The sequence below is a fragment of the Oryza glaberrima genome, chromosome 3, assembly GCF_000147395.1.
Source record: "Oryza glaberrima chromosome 3, OglaRS2, whole genome shotgun sequence".
Lineage (NCBI taxonomy): Eukaryota > Viridiplantae > Streptophyta > Magnoliopsida > Poales > Poaceae > Oryza > Oryza glaberrima.
The window spans coordinates 33,621,401-33,644,992 of NC_068328.1; the positions used below are offsets into that span (position 1 = coordinate 33,621,401).

General features: G+C 44.6%; 6 protein-coding genes and 1 pseudogene across 6 annotated transcripts; 1 reads left to right on the forward strand and 6 right to left on the reverse strand.

The window, feature by feature from the left end:
- Positions 1 to 1,474: 1,474 nt before the first annotated feature.
- On the reverse strand, positions 1,475 to 3,468 carry LOC127765401 (protein SODIUM POTASSIUM ROOT DEFECTIVE 2-like). Its single transcript, XM_052290299.1, has 3 exons — positions 2,969 to 3,468; positions 2,329 to 2,404; positions 1,475 to 2,003 (listed from the first exon to the last, which is right to left on the reverse strand). The coding sequence occupies exons 1-3, from the start codon at positions 3,362 to 3,364 to the stop codon at positions 1,864 to 1,866; spliced, it is 612 nt and encodes a 203-aa protein (XP_052146259.1). The 5' UTR covers positions 3,365 to 3,468; the 3' UTR covers positions 1,475 to 1,863.
- Positions 3,469 to 4,504: 1,036 nt separating this feature from the next.
- Positions 4,505 to 7,415, reverse strand: LOC127766449 (uncharacterized). The gene is made up of 2 exons (XM_052291489.1): positions 7,113 to 7,415; positions 4,505 to 4,528 (listed from the first exon to the last, which is right to left on the reverse strand). The coding sequence occupies exons 1-2, from the start codon at positions 7,413 to 7,415 to the stop codon at positions 4,505 to 4,507; spliced, it is 327 nt and encodes a 108-aa protein (XP_052147449.1).
- A 303-nt stretch (positions 7,416 to 7,718) lies between these two features.
- On the reverse strand, positions 7,719 to 8,552 carry LOC127766450 (uncharacterized; annotated as a pseudogene).
- Positions 8,553 to 9,888: 1,336 nt separating this feature from the next.
- LOC127766109 (chalcone--flavanone isomerase) lies at positions 9,889 to 11,084 on the reverse strand. Its single transcript, XM_052291158.1, has 4 exons — positions 10,871 to 11,084; positions 10,612 to 10,773; positions 10,312 to 10,535; positions 9,889 to 10,230 (listed from the first exon to the last, which is right to left on the reverse strand). The coding sequence occupies exons 1-4, from the start codon at positions 10,965 to 10,967 to the stop codon at positions 10,012 to 10,014; spliced, it is 702 nt and encodes a 233-aa protein (XP_052147118.1). The 5' UTR covers positions 10,968 to 11,084; the 3' UTR covers positions 9,889 to 10,011.
- A 1,053-nt stretch (positions 11,085 to 12,137) lies between these two features.
- LOC127766107 (uncharacterized) lies at positions 12,138 to 15,843 on the reverse strand. The gene is made up of 5 exons (XM_052291157.1): positions 15,408 to 15,843; positions 14,711 to 14,802; positions 13,769 to 14,584; positions 13,453 to 13,585; positions 12,138 to 13,358 (listed from the first exon to the last, which is right to left on the reverse strand). Exons 1-5 carry the CDS (start codon positions 15,559 to 15,561, stop codon positions 12,700 to 12,702), a joined length of 1,854 nt encoding a protein of 617 aa, XP_052147117.1. The 5' UTR covers positions 15,562 to 15,843; the 3' UTR covers positions 12,138 to 12,699.
- Positions 15,844 to 17,974: 2,131 nt separating this feature from the next.
- Positions 17,975 to 21,266, forward strand: LOC127766111 (ras-related protein RABE1c). The gene is made up of 9 exons (XM_052291160.1): positions 17,975 to 18,151; positions 18,233 to 18,329; positions 19,720 to 19,792; positions 19,878 to 19,978; positions 20,064 to 20,129; positions 20,216 to 20,313; positions 20,630 to 20,692; positions 20,838 to 20,930; positions 21,001 to 21,266. Exons 2-9 carry the CDS (start codon positions 18,257 to 18,259, stop codon positions 21,076 to 21,078), a joined length of 645 nt encoding a protein of 214 aa, XP_052147120.1. The 5' UTR covers positions 17,975 to 18,151; positions 18,233 to 18,256; the 3' UTR covers positions 21,079 to 21,266.
- A 219-nt stretch (positions 21,267 to 21,485) lies between these two features.
- On the reverse strand, positions 21,486 to 22,677 carry LOC127766110 (zinc finger protein ZAT12-like). The gene has a single exon (XM_052291159.1). It carries the CDS (start codon positions 22,397 to 22,399, stop codon positions 21,752 to 21,754), a length of 648 nt encoding a protein of 215 aa, XP_052147119.1. The 5' UTR covers positions 22,400 to 22,677; the 3' UTR covers positions 21,486 to 21,751.
- Between the last annotated feature and the right edge of the window lie 915 nt (positions 22,678 to 23,592).

Genomic DNA, 23,592 nt, shown 5'->3' on the forward strand with positions numbered 1-23,592 from the left:
TTGAGTTTGTTGTTAGAGTAAATATAGTATGAGAGAGCTATTAGCTTTTCTTGATCTTGGTGTACCTATAAAATATGTAGATAAATTTGGAACGGAGGGAGTAGTGATTAGTGAATTAATAAAGATTGTAGATTCAATAATCAAAATTGTATGTATAGATAGATTCTTGTTGATAATATATATTTCCTCTATAATTTTAGGTACTGAAAAGTTGTAATTTTACTCCAGAAGCCTTTTTTTCGCTAAGTAAAGGGGAAAATAAATAAGGTCAGTTTAAGTGTCGATTTTTTTTCTATTTCTAACAACATATATATGAAATGTTATATATGTTCATTTCTTTCATGATTAGATTTGAAAACACACTTTAAAAATGAAAGGGGTTGTTCAGATTGTAACCAAAATAAATTTTACCAAATTTTGACAATTTAGTCATATTGTCAAGTTTTGGCAGGATTTCTTATATATTTACTAAAGTTTGGTAAAAAAACTAAATGAATATACATCTTTGACAATTTTACTAAAAATTGGTATGGTTTGAAATGACATCAATCTGAACAACTCTAAAAAGTGTGAATATGTATATAACACGTCTCTCCGTAGGGGAGAGCGTGTTAAGGGTCATGCTGTCAAGTTTGCCCTAGAGCCCTCAAAATTATAGAACCGGCCCTGACAACACAACTACATCGTCCCGGGCTCCCGGCCCGCGTCGAGCTTTAGCTCCGTGAACCCCATTACATCATTCAGGCTTAGCTTCGTCTGCAGCCGCGGGCAGCACGCCGACGACAGGAGGCGGCCTAAGGAGGTCACCACCACTGCCTGTATATGCCGGAGCGAAGGATCCATTAGCGAATTGAATTCTACGGTTGTTGGGAGCTTGAGGGTGGCACAGTTTAGTGGCAAGATCGTTGAGGCTCATCCAAAATCAGTTCGCGAAAACACTCTCCTACCACTATCATGTTTAAGGGCCAACTCAAATGGGCTATATGCAAGTCACTATCCCGTTCAGACCTCATTTAAATGGGCCGCATCTCCCAAGTCAGATGTGTCGTTGGAGTCCTCTCCGACGGCATCGATCTTCAGAGTTCAGAAGGCTGTTACTTCGGCATATGTGTTCATCATCTCCCGGTTGGCTCAAAGTTTCTTCCAGCAGTACACATACAAGCATTTTATTGTACTAGGGATAAATCATTATTTTCCATTTGAGAGTTCTGCTACTACATGTTATTGATCTAAAAAATGTTATTGACCTTGCAAGCAAATTAAGCTGATGCTGCTGTTTACTCACCACCTCAACGGATCATGTTCCTCTACCTTCAAATGTACATGTCTTTATTGACATATGAACTGACATGTAAACTCGATGAATCATAGGTTCACCTTTCAGTGATAAAAGTATGGTGTTTTGAAGGCAGAGGATCTCGATCCCACCTCAACCTACGCGATCACCACCTACAGTTGCAGTACGACACAACAATAATGCAGTATTGCAGACTTGCAGTGAAACGTTTATATTACAGAAAGAGCATGCAAAAGAACACCACCACCACTTACACTTAGAGCAGATATATAGTCACAAACACTCTCATCAGTCTACGGAAGAAGAAGCACAGTGACGGGCATGTAGCTCAGCATGGTGCCAACCACAAGAAACCAAAAGGATCACACTAAGAAGCAAAGCTGCATCTGCATGCTTTGCTTCAGGATCAGTCAGGACGACGCACACACACACGCATGCTCTCATCGATCTAGGAGACACCACCACCACCATCACACAGACAGCAGAGCGAGCTGGTCCAGCATCAGTGACCCACATGCTTCCGCACCTAATTAACCAGAGAGGATCCTATGCGTTTTCATCTCTCATCAGGCGGCTATCGCCGGCGGCGCCGCCCAGAACTGGGCGTTCTTCACCTTGGACACGCTGTTCAGCACCCCCAGCGGCGTCACGTCGCCGACCACCGTCACCTTCTTCGCCGCGAAGTCTATGTTGAAAGATGTCACTCCTATTCATGCATACATATAAAAGACGCAGATATTAGTACTCTATATCCAGATTCGGAGTAATAGGATGTGTCACATTCAACCAAAATATCTTATATTATGTGACGGAGAGAGTAATTATAAAGGGTGAGGCTTTGAATCCAGATCGTCTAGCCCATCCCGTTGTAGAGCTAGTCAGAAAACCTCTAGGGGTTTCTCTGTTCATGCATACATATTACAATGGGCATCTTTAATTTATCTTCAGTGTTTCTGAAGAGAAAGCGTCAGATCTTGATTTCTGTGTGTTTGGTTGCTCCGAGATACTAGCAGATAGATAGATAGGCTCACCTTCCATCTTGGCGAGGTGCTTCTTCACTTTGCCCGCGCACGCTTTGCAGTGCAGTGATACCTTCAGTACAACCACCTGAAAAAGATACCCAATGCAAATGCCGGTGGTTAATTAATTCAAAGCAACTATGTGTTGGCTTTTTGAAATTTAAAACAGAAACGATGCAGATGTGCAGTGCTGTCATGTTTGTAGCAAGTTGTCATGTTGTAGTCTTAAAATACTGTCATGTTCTGAATCTCTCTTTGTTTAAGGGATACGTGCTGAATCTCCTCTTTTTTCTATGGATTGGTCTGAATCTCTCATGCTTAGTTACGAGCCTACGAGTCAGTTATCCAGCAATTTTAATATACGTACAAATCTCACTGAAATCAAGAAGGTAGCATGTATGTCAATTCGTCATCATGATATTTGCCTTTCTTTAGGTGGAAGTTCCACAGTATCTAATAGAAAATCATAGCATACAAATCCTGATATGAGTACTAATGATTTGCATCATCTATTGAGTAGTACTTTTGTACAACTTAATTTATCTTCTCCTTTTATGAACAAAACTTGGTATCTTCGCAAAAGGAAAAGAAAATGAAGTGCATATTAAACCTTGAAAAATCAAAACACAAACTCTGTGTAGTAATTACTCACCTGCTCCTGCGTCAGAGTGTTCTTCACATCACTACCAGCTTGCTCTTCCCTGACCACCTTGGCATCGACGGCCGGAGCAGCCGAAGCCTCCACCTCCTGGATCTCCTCGGCGGCGGCGGCGCGGCTGCTGAGCAGGTACCTGGATGAGCCGGCGGGGCTGACGAGCTCGCCGCCATTCGCGGCAGCCGCCTTGTGCTGATGCTGCTGCCCTCTCCTGCAGTCTTGCCTGTGAACCGTTCTTGGCTCACCGGGGACCTGGCAGAGAGGGCTCGCAGCAATGGCGCCGCCCTTGTGTGGCCGGACCATCGGCTGCCGCTCCAAGCTCGGGCATATCGCCGTGGACGCCGGCGACGAGCACGAGAGGCTCTTCATGTCCTTGAACAGCAAAGGCGCCATGCTGCAACTGCAGTGAGTGGTGAGTTCTAGCTCAGCTAGTGTGAGTGGTAAACTGGCTGAGCTTGTGTTGGGTGGTGTAATACTGATGGAGCAAGGAAGAGTGGAAGAGTATCTTAGCTTATATAGGAGAAGACAACTTTGCTATCCATGGTTAGCACTACGGTAGGGTAGAAGCTGTGCTAACTGCTAAAAAATGCTCTTATTTTCGGGGCTTTTAACTATTTGCCACTCTTACAAATGGTGCTTAACGATTTGGCACTAAACCCACATGTCACAGACACATGAGGGCCCACATATCATTGACAGGGGTTGGCAAATCGTTAATTGCCATGTCACAAGAGTGGCAAATAGTTAAATTTCCCCTTATTTTCCCATTTAGCGCTTGTTTAGTTACTACTCCCTCTGTTTCACAATGTAAAACTTTCTAGCATTATTCATATTCATATATATGTGAATGAATATAGACGCATATATGTGTCTAGATTCATTAACATCAATATAAATATGAGCGATGCTAAAAAGTCTTACATTGTGAAACGGAGGAAATAGTAACTTTTTCTTCAAACTTTCAACTTTTCCATCATATTAAAATTTTCCTATACACATAAACTTTCAACTTTTTTTTCTTCAAACTTTTAATTTTAGTTAAATTTCTAGTGTTGGTGTGAAACTAAACACACCCTTGCTACCAAGAGAAACAAAAACATATGGAGGCTAAAATAAACAAGAAGTCATGAATGCGGTTTCTGGGCAAAGTTAGGCATAATGCGGTTTCAAAAAAAAAAAAGTTAGGCATAATAGCTAGGGTGTGTACGATTTTTTATATCACAAGAAAAAAAAAAGAAGAGTTGGTACACATGTTGGCTTCAGAGAAACGGCTCGTTTTTAGCTTTACTGCTAAGTTGCCAGATTACCGTGATGGTCCTGGCGTGTTCAGGCTTTCCTGGTTTCAGCCACGTTGTCGTATGGTTCACTTCTTCAGTTGCTTATCTCTAGCTGCATGATGACTCTTGTGTTTCCACCACAGAAAGCCCTGTCAAGAAATTAATATAGTAGTTGAGATTGATGTAACAAGCACTAATGGATTACTTCCTCCGTCGTCTTAAAATGTTGCTACCTAATAAATCTGGTTTGATGGATTTAACACATCCTAGAATAACGAATCTGAACAGAACACCGAATCATCAAACAGGTTCAGATTTTATAGTACTAATCGTAGCATCAAACAGGTTATCTGATCCTCAGTTAAGCTAGTGGTTCAAGTTGAAGAAACATGGATTGTTCCAATCTTTCTTCTAGATATATCCTCCTTGCTCTTTCATGAACAGCTTCTAAAAGTGTAGAAGGATTCTCCATTTCTTTTCCTCGACAAAGGATGAGGCAGGATTGCTAAGGTGGCTGAAACGGTACAACTCCGAATAATTCAAGGAATGTCTACACGTCCAAAAGAAAAATAAAGCCTTGGACGAAAGCTAGCTATCCGATAGCAATCCATGGCCAGGAGTATCAAAACCTGTCAAGAAACCAGCATATTGGTAGACAGAACAAAGGCATGCCGAATTTCTTAATGATGAAGAGTCAACAGTTTTCCTTTCACAATAATTCGAACGGAAATCAGGAGGACATGGAGAGTGAGACGGTTGCAGCGCAATGTTTGCAAGTTACTGTACTTGTTGTTCTCGTTTGAATCCATGAATCATCATTTTGCATGGCTAGAGTCTACCACAGATGTACACAAATCATGGTAGTACCTTCTTGTCTCTGGTAATAAGAAAGCATTCAGCAGCTGTATGTACCATGCATGTATGATTGTAAATGTGGCCTAAAGCGAGGAGTATCTGTGTGTGCGCGCGCACAGCCACAGACACAGTGGCCGGCCTCTCGCGATCGATCGCCTGCACGCGCAAAGCAGCATCAGATTCTTCTCCCAACTTCTCCACCCCTTTTCACCGGGGGGGAACAGTTGCCGAGTCGGCGTCACGGATTCCGCCCGCGAGAGCGAGCGAGACGCACGTACGCCGAGAGAGAGCCGCGAGACGCCGTGATTTTTAGCGATAGATGAGGCAGGTTTTGACGCGGTCGCGCGCGCGAGCACAAGCACAAGTGCACAACCGGCTTTGGCTTGGCTCGCGAGGTGAAAACCGTGAAACCACTCGGCTACTTGGATTTGGCTACTGGACGAGATGGCGGCAGCAGCGAGCGAGCCGTTGCTAGCGGTGCGTGCGTGTCAGTGGCGCGCACGTGATGGGAGGGCTCGTCGTGTTGTACGTGAGTGGCGCTGGCCGTGTCGGGGTAAAAACCGCGGGTGCCGCCTGCGCGAGCTGCTCGTCCCAAACTGTGCGTCCCGTACGCCACCAACGGCTCGTTGCAGTAACCTCACGAGAAGATCCAAGGGTCCCAGGTAAAACTGGGTCGCAGTCGCGAAGGTAAGGTATTAAATGCCGGTGAGTGAGTCAGGAGATCTCTCTATACGGCACATAATCTTCCGTGCAAGCCGAACAACAACTAGTTCTGCCCATCTGAATGGCTGGATGCAGCGGTAACATGAAGCCTAGAACGTTTTTTTTTCTATTTCTTCCAACGAAAGAGTGTGCTCCGATTGGAATGTGTACTGTATACAGGGCAGTTTGTAGTGTATTGGGCAGTTTATGTTGTTTTATTGGTGACCAATCATCAACGAATAAGATCATGTTTAGATGGGACTAAAACTTTTAAGTCCCTATCACATCGAATGTTTAGACACTAATTATAAATATTAAACGTAGACTATTAATAAAACCCATTCATAATCTTGGACTAATTCGCGAGACGAATCTATTGAGCCTAATTAATCTATGATTAGCCTATGTGATGCTACAGTAAACATTATCTAATTATAGATTAATTATGTTTAAAAAATTTGTCTCGCGAATTAGCTTTTATTTATGTAATTAGTTTTGTAAGCAGTATATATTTAATACTCAAAATGCAGGGACTAAGTTCATGGATCCAAACACCACGTAAGTACAGCTCGGTTCAGGCATGCAGCATCCAGCATACAGGAATTTGGACAGCAGAGGATGAAACCCATGGGACATGGACTCAAAGGCTTACCTGAGCTTCGTTTTGGAAGAAGTACACCGAAGGTCCCTCAACTTGTTATCGAGTTACAAAATCGTCCCTCAACCGCAAAACCAGATACCGGACGTCCCTCAACTAATAAAACCGTTCAATTTAGATCCTCCGGTGATTTTGACCTCGATTTTATCTGAGGTGACGGCTGAGTTAGCGTGAAACCCACGTGGACCCCGTATATCAGAATGACATGTCATCTCTCCCTCCTCTTCTCTCCCTTCCTCATCTCTCCCTCTCATTTCTCTCCTCTCTGCAGGGCCGCTGGCGGGTAGGGAGGAGGTCCGGCAGCCGGCGGCGGCGCATGCGACCTCGGGGTCGGACCGTCGGAGAGGCCCGGGAGGCGGCGGCGGCGGCGACGACGACGACACGGGATAAGGGAGGCGGCGGCGGCGGCGACGCTTGAGAAGGGAGAGGCGGCCGGTGGCGCCGGCGCGGGAAGAAGCTGTCTTCGGCGTCGTGCCCGCTCTGCCCCCGCCTGCTTTGCCCACCGCTGCCCCGCGCTCACACACTCCCGCCGGCGACGCCGCTGACGGCGCGGGCGCGAGAACTGCGGCCATGGATGACGACGGCGGCGACGTCCTCGCTCCCCCCGCCCCGCTCCCCGTCGGCGCCCTCTTCCTCTCCCGCAGCGCGCCTGCCCGCCGCTCGTCTGCTCCGTCGGCCGGCCGCTCCCCGCGCAGTCGGCGGTGGCGAAGGTGACCGTGCCGGCGTCGAGGTCGTAGCCGACGTGGATGTTCTGCTGCGCCAGGTTCCCGAGGATGGACACCGGCTGCTGCTTCGTCGTCGCCACGATTACCAGGCACAGCGTCCCCTCCTGCACCGTCACGGACGCGTTCTCCGGCTTCAGCGCCACCGCCGCGCGGCCGCCGCCGCCGCCGAACTCCAGCGTCAAGTCCGGACTCGCCTGTTCGGTTTGCTTCCTGCTGGATGTACACATGAGGTCATTCAAGATCAGTAACTTATACTCTATTCTAGCAAGCTGGCTGTTAGTGAGAATTCTGAATTCTCATTGCATCGCCCAACGAAGATAGAAGATCGGAGTGTTATACATCAATCAATTTCTTAGCTGGGAGTGTTACTCCTGCATTGCTCTACAATTTATGGGTCATGTAATTTGATCTCTCACAGAATCTATAGCGAGGTAAGAAAGCGAAACCGGCGCCACAAAATATCTTGAAATTCTGCTTGTTCATATACTGTTCTTCTGATTAAAGAACAACTTAGCTTGAGATTGTTTTGTTCACTTGCAATTTGCAGGAGTAACAAAGCTTATTTTTGCATTGCCGGAGTCCACGATGATGCGGGAGCTCGCCGCCGATGCACCGTCTTGTTGCCGACCTTGACAAAGTCGAGGACCACGGTGTAGTACGTGTCCACGTCCCCGGCGACGAGCGGCGTGCTCGCTGCGCCGAGCTCGGTGACGTTGGCGAGGGTGCCGAAGTTGAACGCCGACGATGTGTTGACGGAGTGCGGGACGAGGCAGTAGGAGAATCTCCGGCCGAGCGACGCCTCGCCGCGGAGCTGCGTCACGAGGGAGACCGCGTCGCCGCTGAGCCAGACCAGCCCGTCGGCCGGGAACGAGCCGGCCGTCGTGGTGGAGCAGCCGAACTTGACGCTGCACACGCCGCCTCGTGGTCGTGGGCCTCGTGGGTGGCGGCCGGGGGGGAGCCCGCGCGCCGCTCCTACCCCCGCCGCCCCTCCACCGCCCGCAGGTCCTCCCCCCACTGCTGCTGCGTCGCCCGTCGCCGCCACCACCGCAGCCGCGTCGCCATCAAATCGGGGAGAAGTCAGATAGACATGAGGAAAGGAGAGAAGAGGGGAGGAGAGAGATGAACTGGCATTCTGAGACGTGGGGCCCACGTGGGTCCCACGCTGACTCAACCGCCAGCCACACAAAACCGGGATAAAAACCACCGAAGGATCTAAAGTGAACGGTTTTGTTAGTTGAGGGACGTCAGTATCTGGTTTTATGGTTGAGGGACGATCTTGTAACTCGATGATAAGTTAAGGGACCTTCGGTGTACTTTTTCCCTTCGTTTTCGGCACCGGTGTAAAGGTCGGCCCAAGCAGACATCCTCCCTTGCCTTGCCCACACTGCTCCAGTTGGGCCGGACCATATTAGCAGAAACAGTGCCCGCTTTCGCTTCGGAAAGGCTAAGGGGCGATTGATCGCCCCCAGCGATCGCCCCGGCGCGCTCCCCCTTCTCTTCATATGGTTTCCTTTTTCGGCACCAAATTACTTTCCTATTTTATTAAATTTATACACCTAAATTTTATACACATCAAGTTTACACATATAAAGTTTAGAGACCCAAAGTTTATAAGTCAAAAGTTTATATATCCGATTCAAATTTAAATTTGAATTCAAATATTTTTTATATATAGTATTTCTATACATCTAAAGTTTATACACCTAAAGTTTGTAGACCCAAAGTTTATAAGTCAAAAGTTTATATACCCGATTTCAAATTTGAATTTGAATTATATTTCAAATTCAAATTTGAATTTGAATTCAAATATTTTTTATATATAGTATTTCTATGCATGTAAAGTTTATACACCTAAAGTTTATAGACCCAAAGTTTATAGGTCAAAAGTTTACATACAGTTTCAAATTTGAATTTGAATTCAAATATTTTTTATACATAGTATTTCTATACATAAATTTTTACAATTTTGTTTTTTTATTTTTTAAAAAATATATAGTGTAGTAGGAAGAGAAGAGGGGAGGAGGAAGTGAGAGAGTAGCTTATCACCCGCCCATTAGCTGCCCCCCTTTCGCTTGCTTCGTGTAACTGCATAGTCGTTCACATCTGCCATAGTCATGTGTCTTCATTTTGTAGACATTATGAAACCCTACAAAGAGCATTAGTTGAGGGTGGAAGATGGACTTCTTACGGTTTCAGCACCGTTGTTAATGCCGGCCCAACCAAAGATCCTCCCTTGACTGGCCCACCCTATCTACTTACGCCAATTGGGCCGGGCCCCATTAACGGAAAGCCGTGTTTCGCATTCGCTCGCTTCGCATAATTGCGTGGCCACTCACATCAGCCATTCGCGTCTACCTAATCGCAGAAAATATCCCGTACTCACCGGTCGTATAAGTGAAAACGATCTGAATTGGTAGCATATTTTGAAAACGACGTTCGATCAGGATAATTAACCATATTTATTATTTAAACTACTTAATGTTTATATTAATTAATACTATAATATATAAAAAATTATAAATAGCTAAAAATAATTTGATGTTTATATTAATTAATACTATAATGTATAAAAAATTATAAATAGCTAAAAATAATAAGATCGAAAACAGTACCCATTATACAGAAATGGCGTCGATCGAGAATTTTCGTAACCATTTTCACCCCTACCGTGGCGAGCCGTGCACAGGCAATTCAGAGATGGAACGGAAGAACAGCCGCGATTTCTCCTTTCCTTTTATTTCATTGTCAAACACGAGGGCAGTAGAAGTGTACAAGAAGTGTAGGAGGAGCTCTTCGATGCGCGGTTAATTCGCAGCTCGATTTTCACGCGGACACCGGCGCGGGCTCCGCCGCCGCCACGTCGCCGGTGGATTCCGCCTTCAGGAGCTGCGAGACGCGGGCCGCTATGCTCCGCTTCGCCGCCGGCGAGACCCCGTGCTCGCCGATGATGGAATCCAGCACCGCCTCGCAGAGCGCCCTGTTCTCGATCGCCGCCGCCGCCACGGCGCCCTCTGGCACCGACGAGTCCTTGGAGAACGCGACCTGCAAATCGAATCAAACGGAGTCCAAATCACGAAGCAAATCACGCATCGGAGTAATCGGCAACAACGGATTGGTGCTCACGGTGAGGACGCCGGGCGGGGAGTGGGTGAAGAGGATGGACGCGCCCGGAGGGAAGCTGTGGGGCTTGAAGGCCTCCTTGAACTTGTCCGCGGCCGCGCCCTCGGCGTCCGTGTACACGCCGGCGGCCTTCCACACCGCGACGCAGTTCTCCGTCACCTTGTCCGAGTACTGCTCGCCGGTGAGCGGCAGGATCATCGTCACCCTCGTGAACTTCTCGAAATCGCCTGCAACGCGAGACGACGCCCATGTCATGTCGCGCCGCCCGTCGACACGAGCAACAAATTTAGCGAGATGAGTTACCGGTGACGACGTCGCGGAAGAAGGCGGCGTCGGCGGCGAGCTCGTCGGCGGACTTGCCGGCCCACTTCTTGGCCAGCGCCGGCACGGCCGCGCCCTCCTCCAGGTACACGCCGATGGCCGTGAACTTGATGAAGTTGCCGGCGATCTCCACTCCCCTCACACCTGCACGACGGATCGATCAAACCAGCAAGCAAGTTCGCTTGCACGGCATTTCCACTTCTCCACTGACACGGAACACACAACGCAAACACAAACAAACCTGCGCCGGCGAGGAAGTGGGCGTGGCCGGAGCCCGGCGGGCGGGCCACCGGCGGGAACACGACGCCGTCGACCTCCACCTCCGACACGGCCGCCATGGATACAGGATCGGGTGAGCAACTAACTATCCAAGAAAACGTGGAGACAAATTTTGTATATAGACAAATTTGTAGTTGCAAATATCAAGGCGCGGGGGTAGTTGAATCCAAGGGCCACGAGCGCACGAGATGGTGTTAGCTGGGTGGCTATAATGAATAGTTGTGGTGGTGACATCGCAGCTGCTAAATTGATGGGATGGGCAACAACACCGCCACACCGGTCCGTAATTGCAACGCTGCCACTGATCGTTGCTGCGTTCTTTTGTGCTGCTGGTGAACGGGGATGTCTTGTCTCTATCTCTGGCCTGCAAGCCTTCTTGCACTTTTACAAGCAATGTTTTGTTTAGAATTTTACAGGTAAGAATGATTCTAATGTCGACTGTGAGAAATCGGTGATGTTTGTTCATTTTGATGATATCTTTGGCCAAGATGATGCTATCACTGTGTAGTCGGAGCTGCCGTGCTGTTTGGTGGCAAGTTTGACAACAACAACATGTGTTCGTGAAATTAGAGCTATCATGCCACTTTTATGTCAAGTTGATTTTTGCGTTGGACTCTGTTACTGTTTATTGTTACTACTATATCCATCCCAAAATAAATGTAGCCGAGGGTATCTGTATCCAACGTTTGACCGTCTGTCTTATTTAAAAAAAATTTATAAAAAAATTTAAAAATATTAGTCACACATAAAATACTATTTATAATTTATCATCTAATAACAATAAAAATACTAATCATAAAAAAATTTAATTAAGATGAAATGTTAAACATTAGATAAGAACAGTGCGAAATTACATTTGTTTTGGAACGGAGGAGTAGTTGGCTAGAGTTGAGTATTGTTTTGTGTGCTATAAGAAGGTACTGGTATTTTCCTTGAGATTCTTGGCGAGTGTCTTCACTTTGGAAGGCTGTTTTTTTTTTATTACGGTCCACACGAAGCATGGTTAGGATGGTTGGGAGCAATTGGGATGTGGAAATTAGTCATTTTATAAGGTGGATTTATACAAAAGCTTCCTTTTAGTATATCACAAATTAAGTCAAACATAATTAATTATTCCTACAGGTTAGGCTTGTGGAAATGACGAGTGATAGCATTCAATCAGTAAAGATTCTACGACACCACACAATTCATTCAACAACCAGAGGAATTAGGGATGCAGCCATGCAGGATCTATTTTTCAATAGAGACATGCCCATCATCTAAACAGCTCTATGTTACATATACTAAACTACAATAATCACATTCAAGCAGACTATTTTTTACTCTTACCCGATATGTTTCTCTCAACCAAAACTCAGAAGTACACACTTCATTTATTCTCCAATGAACAATACAAATGTTGGCAGGGTAATATTTCCCCGATTTACAGACTTAAATGCCTTCAACTGAGAAAATCCAACAAATAGAGAGCGACTATACTCCTTATACATTCCGCCAAAGACTTACAACCTATGGGATGCCCTTTCTCGTTCTAAAAGAATTTAATCTACGGACCTGATCTAAACTAACAAAATTTACAACTTGCTCTATACCTCAAGCACGGCGACTCAACTAAAAAACTCGTCAACCACTGCTTCAACAAACCAAAAAAAAAAAAAAAACTTTTGACCTTATGAACCAACGAAGAAACATTACAAGCTGAGAAGTACCTAAGAAAAATCAAAAACTAAATAAGGGGGAAGCAAGTGTATTGTGCCATGGAAACCTGAAACTCTGAAAGCAGCCAACAGCCTAACTGAACAGATCCAAAAGCATCTCTTCCAAAAGATCATCTTTTATCATGTCCTCCACATCCCTCCCTACCCTGTCAATGCAATCCGATAAATCTGGCCACTTCCGATCTAACGCTTTCTTCTCAGGCTTAGTCTTACTTAGCCCAAGTTCTTCCCGTCTCTGAACCAACATCTGCAAAATCTTCTCCAGGAGACCCTCTGAACCCCATACTGGTGCCATTTTTCTAGCAGATTTCACCCACGGGTGCATGTCCAAACATGGTGCAAGAATTTCTGATAATATGGTGTTAACCATATCAAAGATAAGCTTCCTGTCTGATCTTGACCATTCAGCAACTTTCATGTACTTCTTTTCAAGCTTCTCAAACACATCATAGCCTGCGGGACAATCAAGAGATTGGCATACCTTGTACAGCTGATCCTCCGCGGTGCCATGAATGCCAGAAACAATCAGTATATCCAGCACGTAAGAAAATTCTCTTTCCTCTTCATCTCCAAATTCTTCAAAGATATCTTCAACAAGCTGTATTGCTTCACCGTTCAGACTAGCATCTAGTCCATCCACCCCCAAAGCATAATCACTGATTCCAATTTCTCCTACCTCAGCTGTACTCTCAACAGATGGACATCTAACAAGTTCACTTTCTGGATGGAGATCTGCAATACAGAGGTAGAAAATAAAGTTAACTACAATAAAAGGAAAGTGTAACATAGGAAGTGAACAGTATCAGATCAAGAGGATCTTCTGTACCTAGCTTGATGCTTTTAGTGACAGAGAAATCCTCATCTGGAATTTCAAGAACAGATACTGGACTTGGCTGCTCTAGCTCCTTGTGGTTAGTGACATACATAGAGTCTAAATTTGCAGCAAGGGCACAGTGTACCTGACACATAACATTTGAGAAGCTCAACATAACTAGCAGATTTGAAGGAAAGCAATAATAAAAGCTAAATAAATATGGCTATTTGAATAGAGAAGACAAATACAAATACTAGCTAAACTTTTCCTGTCGAGAATGTTATCACAATTGGAGAGTTCTTCTAAAAGAACATTTTCCAATATTTACCTTCTTAAAAGTCATCTTCCATCGATCATTTACTGATAGGCACGAAGATGACATAGAGTGGTCACTTGAGTCACTGGTGTCAGTTGAAACCGATGCATGCAAATCAGCAATGCTGCCACTGGAGGAAAAGCACACAGCCTTCTCAGACTCACTGTCTGTAGAGCTCCATGATTGTTCAGTTGATTCTTCATTGCGTGGCTCTGAACAGTACAATTTATTCTGTCGGATTAATGAGTTATCCAATAAAGTCTGCCAATGTCTTCCCTCTGATGGGGTGGCCTTCTTATGAACCTCATTTTTCAAAAGCTTGTTGATTGCTCCTCCAAAATGTGCAATATTATGACGCCTCTTTAAAGCACCAACAGTGAAGTTTCCATTCTGATGACTGCTACTATTAGGTGGTTTTAGTAAGTGTGACATTTTCTCTGATAGGGAATATTTTGCATTCTTTGGACTTTCAGCACTTCTAACCAATTGATAACTGAAATTACTCATCAGTGCGGAGTTCTTTAATGGTGGAGGTGGCTTCGGATTAGTACTGTGTTTGCTGAGGTTGAACATAGGATGACAGGGTGATCCATAACTTGAGGTAGTACTACTTCCATGAAGCGATTTCCAATTGTAAGAGAATTTGCTCCGTCTTGAACTCGAAAAGGAAGTTTCTGCCTTTGCTGTATCAAAATGCATTAATTCTGCCAACACAGAAGGCTGTGAATGACAACTTCCCATTCCATTTTTCAGTTGTTCACTGGCAGAACATCTTGTAGAAGTGCCACTAGAATTTCTGTAATTGAATACCCTAGAGTCTGAACAGATCTGTAGCAACAAATATGTTTCAGAAACAAGAAACGGCATAGAAAATTTCCAAGTTTGTAGTGTACTAATAGTATTAATATTTCTCATAGGAGATCACTGAACGATTTGAAGTTATGAATAACTTACATAATCATTTTCGGTTGTGGATCCAGTGTTGCTACTGAAATTTGATACTCCACGGATACATCGTTGTTTGCCCACAAGCGAAAGTCCTGTTCCTGATAACAAGAAATGGCAGCACAGGAAATAAGTCAACCCCAAAGCAAATAGTCCTCTTTTTCAGTTCCATAACAAGAACCATTCAAAGATGCTATAAGCCTATAAGATGTAACATTAACGACGTCACAAATTCACAAAGCTTCCATAAATATAGTTTGTTCTATAGGACACTTGAGAATTCGAAACACTAATCTCACCCGCAACGCATAGCAGGACACCCCGTTTTGTTTTGATTTTCATGATTTTTCTACCCTTTTGTGTTCATAGGAGTTTCTGTCTCTCGGATAAACACAGAAACAAAACGGAAAGGAGCTTCGATTTTCACTATTTGCATTATTTCAAACTAATTTTGTTCCTGCAAGCAACCCAACAAAATGCAAGGAAGACGTAAGCAAAGCCCCTCGCTTCAACGATCCTAATTCCTACTAACAAACTTCCATTCCTGGAAGCAAGCACTAACCCACCATGCGAAATCAGCCGCGAAATCGACGGAAAACGTGAACACGCGGTCGCAACTCCCAAGCAGTGAAATCAACCACATAACCATGAACAAATTCAAACGCCACGCCAAAAACAACCATAGTAACGAGCAACTGGCGCTAACCTTCCGCACGCCGCGGGACTGCGGCCGCGGCCGTGGCCCCTTGCTCCTTCGCCAGCGCCGCCACCGTCCGCCTGACGACCCCGCCCCCTCCCGTACGGCAGGGCCGCTGCGTCCACCTCCGCCCGCCGCCCCCGCCCGCGCCCTGCCCGCCCATCCAAGCCCTCCGACTCCGCCGCGGTAACCGCCCAAAACAAGCCTCGGATGATGATGATTCTCCGAGCGCCGAGCGGGATTGCGCGCGAAATCAGCCGAGCAGATATAGGCGGGCAGGGGGGCTGGATCGGCCGCGGCGAGAGCGGCGCGGGCGTCGCGTCGCGTCGCCTCGGCGCGAGGAGGCGGGGGGGCGCGTTCGGTGGCGGCGCTTGCGCTGCGCGGCAGCGGCCGCGTGGGATTCGGCGCCTGCCTTTTCAACCCACCACCCTGCCTGCCTGCCTTCTTGGCTGCTTGCTTGCGTTGCCTCCGTGGAATTGCACTTGCGTTTCAGTTTCGTTTTATTTATTTATTTTCGCATGTTTCTGTCTGTTCTCAGAAAGATGCGTATAGTAGTTTCGTACATTTATTTATATTATGGCCGCGTATATTTGAATATTTTTGGCGAAGAAGTGTGCTGTTTGACCGATATATTGACTGAATTAAAACTTGTGATACGTGTTCACTTAAACGGATAATTATTAATGTGTGTGTACGCGCTTAACTGAACAAGCAATGTATTGGTTGGTCCGGCGCGCAATAAACAAGAAATAAATTAGTACTCCCTCCCTCTTACTCGTAAAAAAAATCGTTTAGAATAATGTTTAAGTTAATTCTTGAGAATATAAATCACAAATATCTCTAAAGTTGTTGAGTTTAAAAATGTAAAAATTATATGAATAGATTTGTCTTGAAAAATGTTTTCATGAAAGTATATATATATATATATATATAATATTTTAATAAATATTTTTATAGAAACAAAAAGTCAAAGTTGTATTTTAGAGACCGCGTCGCTGTACTAAACGACTTACTTTACGAGTAAAGATTTTACAGCTGAGATTTAATGTATAATCTTGTGTGCGAACTATAGCTTGTCAGCGTCAATGTTAGTACTAGTAGTGTGTATGTGCTGGATTTGTACCATTGTGGTGTAATATTTAGGCTATCTGAAGCAACGGCGGTCGTGCAATGCAAGTATCAACTAGCATCCGATTATCAAAATCGTGCCGGGTCGTCGTGGAAGGTGGTCGGAAAAAAATTGTTAGATGACATATACTCCAGTATTTAATATGGTACTATTGGATAGTGTGGAGTTAAAATTGAACATATTGATAAGTACAGTACTAAAGGACATCGGAAACGAGCAATCAGTGCAGTAAAAACCAAATCATGCGGTACGGTATTATTTAGTATACTCCATGTTAGTATTTTCATGGATCATGGATCATGGAGTATTTTCATGTGTGTGGTTAAATTGATCCAAGTACCGCTACGTACGTGCGGTTGAGTGCTTAGCACGGTTAATCCTTGTGATCGATGTCAGCAGAACAATGATAATTATTACTAGAAGTAGTTGGGCAGGCCGGCAACGTACGCATGTTGGGCACGCACATTAATTATGTCCATGGAGGAGGCGAGCTTGCATAAACAAATTGAGCTAGTTTGATTAGGACCAAATGATTTGGTTTTTTCCTAATTATTACTCCCTCCGTCTCACGATATAAGGGATTTTGAGTTTTGGCTTGTAACGTTTGACCACTCGTCTTATTCAAATTCTTTTTGTAAATACAAAAAATGAAAAGTTGTGCTTAAAGTACGGTAGATAATAAAGTAAATCACAAATAAAATAAATAATAATTTTAAAAAAAAATTTAAATAAGACAAGTGGTCGAACATTGAAAAAAAACTTAAAATCCCATATATTATGGTACTGAGGGAGTATACGGACTAAATAGACTGTCATTCAATAGTTGGCGCGTGTATGTAGGCAAGCAAGCATGAAAGACAACACACCGAATATGCTAGATATTTGTTGGTTAGCTGCATTTGCACCGAAAAATGCGCGGGACAGACATCAAAACTGTAAGTCTAAATATTTCGAAATTCGAATTGCAAATGGCGTAATCGAGAAGACTTGAAATTTCGTGTTGTGGTTCACTAGGATAAAGACAGTGCTTACGCAAAGCGCGCAACGTTTGCTGATAAGCAAATTAAGTCGACTATCGACCGCGACCGCAGACCTACTCGCGCGCCGCGAAATTTAAATAGTTTCGGCCCCCCTGACAAGTGGAGATTTTCTATGTCTAAAATGTTTATTTGCTCAAATCCACACATGGTTTGGCATTTAGTTAAACAAAAAATCCGAATTCATTTTTGAAATAAAAAAACTAAAATCCATCATGTTTCATCGGGCCAGACAGCCCACACAGCATTCAGGCCTCGTTCTTCGCACTGGGCCCTTATCCTAATGGGCCTGAATGGGCCGGGCCTAGGACCCAGTCGGGCGCACGCGCGCGACACCTGTGAAAAGTCAGACGAGTGGACCGGTTCCACCACGACGCTTCCGACCGAGCCAACCCAACCCAAGTAGACGACCACCCAACCCAGGCTGGCGCGGTGCTTCGATCCCCCTCTCCGCCTCGCGAATCTCCTCCCCTCCCCCACGCAACTCGCCGCCTGCGCTGCCGCTGCTCGTGAGGGGGAGACGACGCCGGAGGAGATCGCCGCCGCCGCCTCGGACGGCCGCGCCCCCCCGCCGCGCGTGTACCACGGTATTGCGGCTCGCCATTGCTCGTTTTCGGCTTGCTGTTTCGTTGCTTGATCCGATCTGATCGATGTTGATTGTGTGTTAGGGCTTGGGGGATTGATTGGTAGCGATGGCGGCGCCGCCGGCTAGGGCTCGGGCCGACTACGATTATCTCATCAAGCTACTCCTCATTGGCGACAGCGGTGAGTAGCCGCGGGCCCCTCCTCTCTCTCTCACTCCCTCGATCTACGCGCGCGAGATCTGGTTCCTCCGGCGTGAAGTGTGTTGTTTCGTTTGATCCGAGGATTCGAGCGGGATCTGTTATCTGGATCAGTTTGTGGGGATTTTTTTTTTTGTGTGTGTGTGAAACTTGAATGGGTGAATGAATCGAAGCATGCGAAACCGTTGGCAACAATTGTTTCAGTTTTCTACGCATAAGTGTTTTGTAATAGCGATTCTGTTCCTGCTTGCGACAATCATGTGATTATGACCTGATATATTCTCAAACTGAGACACACATTAAAATGCTGGTATTGTTAGATTGATCGCCATATGAAGTCATGAATAGTTTATTGGTGAAACTAACGCCTGTAAGTAGCTGTTGTGGTTACTTTTGTTTGTTGTAAGGGTTCTCATTAAGTCATTATAAGAGAACTGACAATGGTTTCAACACTTTCACCTGATGACCTGACGTGCACTGTTGGAACCTCGCTCTGTGTTTTTTTTAGCCGTTGAGGCAAGCCAAGTTCAAGGCTGTGGTTCGTCTCAGGCCTGGGAGCTGCTGAGATTCATATGTTTTAGAATTTTGCGCAGGCTTAGGCTCCAAGTATATTCTATGATATTTTCACCCAGCCCAGCCCTCCCACCACAGTATTTTGAGGCTCGAATAATATTTGTACCACATAAAAGTTTACTAAAGGGTTTCTGTAATCATGCTGTTTGTTTTCTACTATGTGAAAGCATTGTTCATTTTCATCCTTGAAAGAGTAAATATTTGAGGATATGTGTAAAAATCATACAATAACATTTCCTTCCCACTCACTAGCAGCTTTGCAAGCAGAGTTCAACTAAACTATCTTCCTTGTGCTTATGTGGCCTGGTCCATATTTACGGTATGGTGGTCTTCTAGTTTGACAATAAAATGAAACTGGTACCTCCATTTCATAATATAAGTCACTTTGATTTTCTTTTCCTAGTCAAACTTAATTAAGTTTGGCCAAGTTTATAGAAAAATATAACAACATTTTCAATACAAAACAAACATACTATCAAAATATATTTAATTTTAGTTCTGATGAAACTAATTTGGTGCAGTAGATATTGTTAAATTTTTCTATAGACTTGGTCAAACTTAAGGAAGTTTGGCTAGAAAAAAAGTCAAAGCGACTTATAATATGAAGCGGAGGGAGTAAATAGCATCTGTCTGGTTCTGTGTACCTAGGGGAGCCCTTTAACTCATGTTGATTTTGTTTCCACATCAATGTTTTTTCTTGTATTTGTATTTCCTTTTGTGGCCTTACTTGATATTCATACTATGTTTCAGTGTTTAGTGGCACGTACATTCTATTTAAAAGGTTTATATACATTATACAGGTGTAGGAAAAAGTTGTCTCCTCCTACGGTTCTCAGATGGCTCTTTCACGACTAGTTTCATTACCACAATTGGGTATGTCCTGTAAAAAGTCCCCAAAGGAAACATCTGAATGATAGCATCACCTTATATATTGTCCTCACTGAATTCTCTGAAACAGTATTGACTTCAAGATAAGGACCGTTGAGTTGGATGGTAAACGGATTAAATTGCAAATCTGGGATACTGCTGGCCAAGAACGCTTTCGAACTATTACCACTGGTATGTTTGTTTACTTTCAGCAAAGCTAAGTTTGCTTCTGGCAATTGCATTGATCAAGCTTCTGAAATGGGCTTCATTGTTTCAGCTTACTACAGGGGAGCAATGGGCATTTTACTCGTTTATGATGTCACCGATGAGTCTTCATTCAACAGTATTGACCACTTTACTTCAGATGCTTTGTTTGATAGTACTTAAGCTCAAAAATTTCTGAATATTTCCATTGTTGCTGGATTTCAGACATAAGAAATTGGATCAGAAACATCGAACAACATGCCTCTGATAATGTGAACAAAATTTTGGTGGGGAACAAAGCTGATATGGATGAAAGCAAAAGGGTATAATCTACTTGGCTTAGCTGTTTCCACATGTTTATTCTGTCATCTCATTTTTATTTCATGCTCTGGAATGGTTAGTTTCATATGCAGTATGAAAAACATTTCGTGAATAAGATTTGCATCCTGTGGTGTTACTCTGATCCATCTAGCATGGTCATCACTAGATATATTTATGTTGTGTCAAAGCGTAAACATAATAGAAAACATGTTTGACATTATGCACCTACCATTACAGTTCCCAATGACCTTCTCAAATTGTATATTTGGAATATTTCTTAGCTCTCTTATTCATATCGGCTGAATTTCATTCGTGCAGGCTGTACCCACTTCAAAGGGACAGGCTCTTGCTGATGAATACGGAATCAAGTTCTTTGAAACGGTTAGTGCGAAGTCACAACTTCTGTTCTGGTATTCCTTCATCGTAACTTGTTGGTGACAATAAATGTTGCTTTCTCCTAAGCATTGATGCCCGAACCTCTGTAGCCAATCCCATGCATAATTTCGTTTCATTATGACTACTGCAGAGTGCAAAGACAAACCTGAATGTTGAGCAGGTTTTCTTTTCTATAGCAAGAGATATCAAACAAAGACTCTCAGAGACTGATTCCAAGCCTGAGGTATGAATTAACTGGTTTGACATACTTTTTTTCAATAACGCCTTTCCTTATTGTGTTCTTTTGATTGCAGGACCGAACCATCAAGATCAAATCGGAAGGGGAAGCCGAGGCAGCGGCGGCTCAGAAATCAGCTTGCTGTGGATCTTAGAAGGGTTCTCACTACATGGATAAAATGGTGGTGAAATGGTGCTTGTAATTTTTATCATTTCATTCTTTGTCAGCTACTCTCTTTGTGCGTTATTTAACTTATTGCAATTGTCTTGATTTGGACAAATGGGTGTTAAGTGAGAACAATTACTTTGAATATTGGTGGAAAGTAACTCTTGCTCTTGATAATGATGAGCGCATATAGAATTGGGTTGGCTGTGCTGATGTTGAGGCTACAGCCAGTAGATAACATAGAAGTATGCAAATTTTTTTATGTAGTTAATTGCGTTTCTGCAGTGTTCAACTACAGTTACTTGCGACACTGGGTTACTGATCACGTAGAACGTAGAAGAAATCGAAGACCACGACCTATAACATAATCAACTCCAGAATTTGTCTATTGGCCGATGCCCGCTGCAAGCCCAGTATCACCCATAGTATTTATTTTATTTTATTTTATTACAAAGAAAGAATGATCTTGCACGATTCATGCAAGAAAGGCAAACTACAATTCTGTAATTACAAGTCTGTAATCAAATCGTATTCATGTTGTATTTTGAACTATTGATCCTACTGTTTTTTTGGAGAACAGCTGCCAATTTTTCAAATTTACAAAACCAAAAAAAACGATAAAAAGAAGAAACGATCACATGGTTAGGTAGTGCAGAATGCCATTACAGGCAGTCTACCAGCAGGAGGCCTGTGTCGTCGGCGGGAGCAGCGTTCAGGTCCAAGCCAACCACACCCCTCGCCTCGCGTGGATTCCGCTCGGGCGCCGGCTCGCCGCCGCGGGCGCTCACCGCCTCGTCGGCCTCGGCGCCGGCGACGCGGTGCCGCCGCATGTGGCCGCCGAGCGCCTGCCCGAGCGCGAACTCCACGCCGCACACCGCGCACCCGTGCGCGCGTGAGGCCTTCACGGCCGGCGTCCCCGCCGCGAGCGAGAGCGCGACACCCGCCTCCCCCTCGCCCGCCGCCGCGGCGACGGCGGCGGCCGCGCCACCACCGCCACCACCCCGCGGCCGCTTGTGGCTCGCGCGGTGGCCGCCGAGCGCCTGGAACGACGGGAACCGGCGCCTGCACGTCTTGCACTCGAAGACGCGCGGAGCCTCGCCGCCGTGGCCGACGACATAGCCGGCGCCGCCGCCGCCGCTCCGCTCGAGGAGCAGCATGACCTCCTGAGCTATGCTTGCGCTGTCCACCATCTCCGGCTCCGCGCCGAATGTCAGCCTCTTCATCGTGCCGCGCCTCGAGACGAAATGCTTCAATTCGTTGCGATCGTGGGAGAGGTAGGTGTTCCATCTATTTATATAAGATTCTTCCATGGCCAATGAGATTTCGGTGATGACCAAGCTCGCAAAAATGGATTTCTTGGGTGCGAAGAGAACGAAGAGTGGTGTTCGACTTTGGCTGTGCGCTACTAGTTGACTTGCTGCTTCATCTAGTTGTACTAATAATAAACTAGGTACAAGTAGACTTCTGTTACTGGTTGTTCGATTAAAATTTCAGAAAGATGGACTTTTAAACTAGAGAAAAGCTGGTTTGCTAGCCATGAAATCTAAGTCGAGCTCACGTGTACATTGACAACGATTAGTTGATTACGCTAGTGCTAATTAAGTTCTGTTTCAATCTCAGTTTGTTGAAGAGCATTAGCGTGTAACCGCGGCATTCCGGGGGTTGATGTATTTTTCTTTCAGCAAGGAAATCAAATTTGTCTTTAATTACTAGCTATGTTGCTGTTTAGTAAAATATTGGTGTTTATCTTATCTAGTTAGGAGTAGTTATTAGTCGGATAAACTTCATCATAGAGCAATGAATTGTTAATTTTGCAAGCTGAACTTCTCATGTTTGGTCGAGGTGGATTATTTTATATCGTTTGACTCACTAATTTCCGAATTGGTACTGTCTAACAATTCTGACTTTTGAGTTTGGACTCGCATAATTAACATTTAACAAGCGCTGAAATCCGTTTTTCAACTATAAGCATCTGCAACCACCTCATTGATCCAGTTTAATAAACAAGAAATGGCGAAAAAAAGATCACCTTAATGGCTGAACCGATCAACCTTAACTGTAAGCCATAATCGAGCAGTTAGTTCAAATTGAAAACCAGGTTAAGTTTATGCACTGTTTATTAAAAAGAAAAGGAGTGCTGAGAAAGAAAGGACAGCACGTAAATGTTCGACTCAATCGATCGTAAGCCATGACTAATTAGCTCAAATTAAAATTCAAAAGCGGAGCTATTATGTGTAGTTTTCTCCTTGCGTGGAACCAATCAGAGCAAGAGCTCCAATTGCGTATATCTTCAATATCCAGCAACGCTTATTCAGTAGTATCGTGCTGTACTGCTGTCTGGTAATGGCCCAATTGGTACAATGAATCTAGCCATGTCTGGTCGTCTCCCCCAACGACTAACGAACCTTCCTAATCCTTAATTATCTTCCACTAATAACACTTTAAGTCAAACAAGTAAGATCATGTCGCTAATCCCACTTGTTTATGGCAAGTGCAGTTGTTT

Excerpts from the sequence above, each read along its gene's own strand:
- LOC127766110 (XM_052291159.1), bottom strand. The coding sequence starts at position 22,399 with ATGGAAGAATCTTATATAAATAGATGGAACACCTACCTCTCCCACGAT.
- LOC127766107 (XM_052291157.1), bottom strand. The coding sequence starts at position 15,561 with ATGGGCGGGCAGGGCGCGGGCGGGGGCGGCGGGCGGAGGTGGACGCAG. Across the intron at positions 14,585-14,710 it reads CCACAACCGAAAATGATTAT|ATCTGTTCAGACTCTAGGGT; the intron begins GTAAGTTATTCA and ends TTGTTGCTACAG. Across the intron at positions 13,359-13,452 it reads CACTAAAAGCATCAAGCTAG|ATCTCCATCCAGAAAGTGAA; the intron begins GTACAGAAGATC and ends TCTGTATTGCAG.
- LOC127765401 (XM_052290299.1), bottom strand. The coding sequence starts at position 3,364 with ATGGCGCCTTTGCTGTTCAAGGACATGAAGAGCCTCTCGTGCTCGTCG. Across the intron at positions 2,405-2,968 it reads ACACTCTGACGCAGGAGCAG|GTGGTTGTACTGAAGGTATC; the intron begins GTGAGTAATTAC and ends TATCTTTTTCAG. Across the intron at positions 2,004-2,328 it reads GCACCTCGCCAAGATGGAAG|GAGTGACATCTTTCAACATA; the intron begins GTGAGCCTATCT and ends ATGCATGAATAG.
- LOC127766449 (XM_052291489.1), bottom strand. The coding sequence starts at position 7,415 with ATGTGTACATCCAGCAGGAAGCAAACCGAACAGGCGAGTCCGGACTTG. Across the intron at positions 4,529-7,112 it reads AGCAGACGAGCGGCGGGCAG|ATTCGTTATTCTAGGATGTG; the intron begins GCGCGCTGCGGG and ends TGTTCTGTTCAG.
- LOC127766111 (XM_052291160.1), top strand. The coding sequence starts at position 18,257 with ATGGCGGCGCCGCCGGCTAGGGCTCGGGCCGACTACGATTATCTCATC. Across the intron at positions 20,130-20,215 it reads CGATGAGTCTTCATTCAACA|ACATAAGAAATTGGATCAGA; the intron begins GTATTGACCACT and ends GCTGGATTTCAG. Across the intron at positions 20,314-20,629 it reads ATATGGATGAAAGCAAAAGG|GCTGTACCCACTTCAAAGGG; the intron begins GTATAATCTACT and ends TCATTCGTGCAG.
- LOC127766109 (XM_052291158.1), bottom strand. The coding sequence starts at position 10,967 with ATGGCGGCCGTGTCGGAGGTGGAGGTCGACGGCGTCGTGTTCCCGCCG. Across the intron at positions 10,536-10,611 it reads CTTCCGCGACGTCGTCACCG|GCGATTTCGAGAAGTTCACG; the intron begins GTAACTCATCTC and ends CTCGCGTTGCAG. Across the intron at positions 10,231-10,311 it reads CCCCGCCCGGCGTCCTCACC|GTCGCGTTCTCCAAGGACTC; the intron begins GTGAGCACCAAT and ends TTCGATTTGCAG.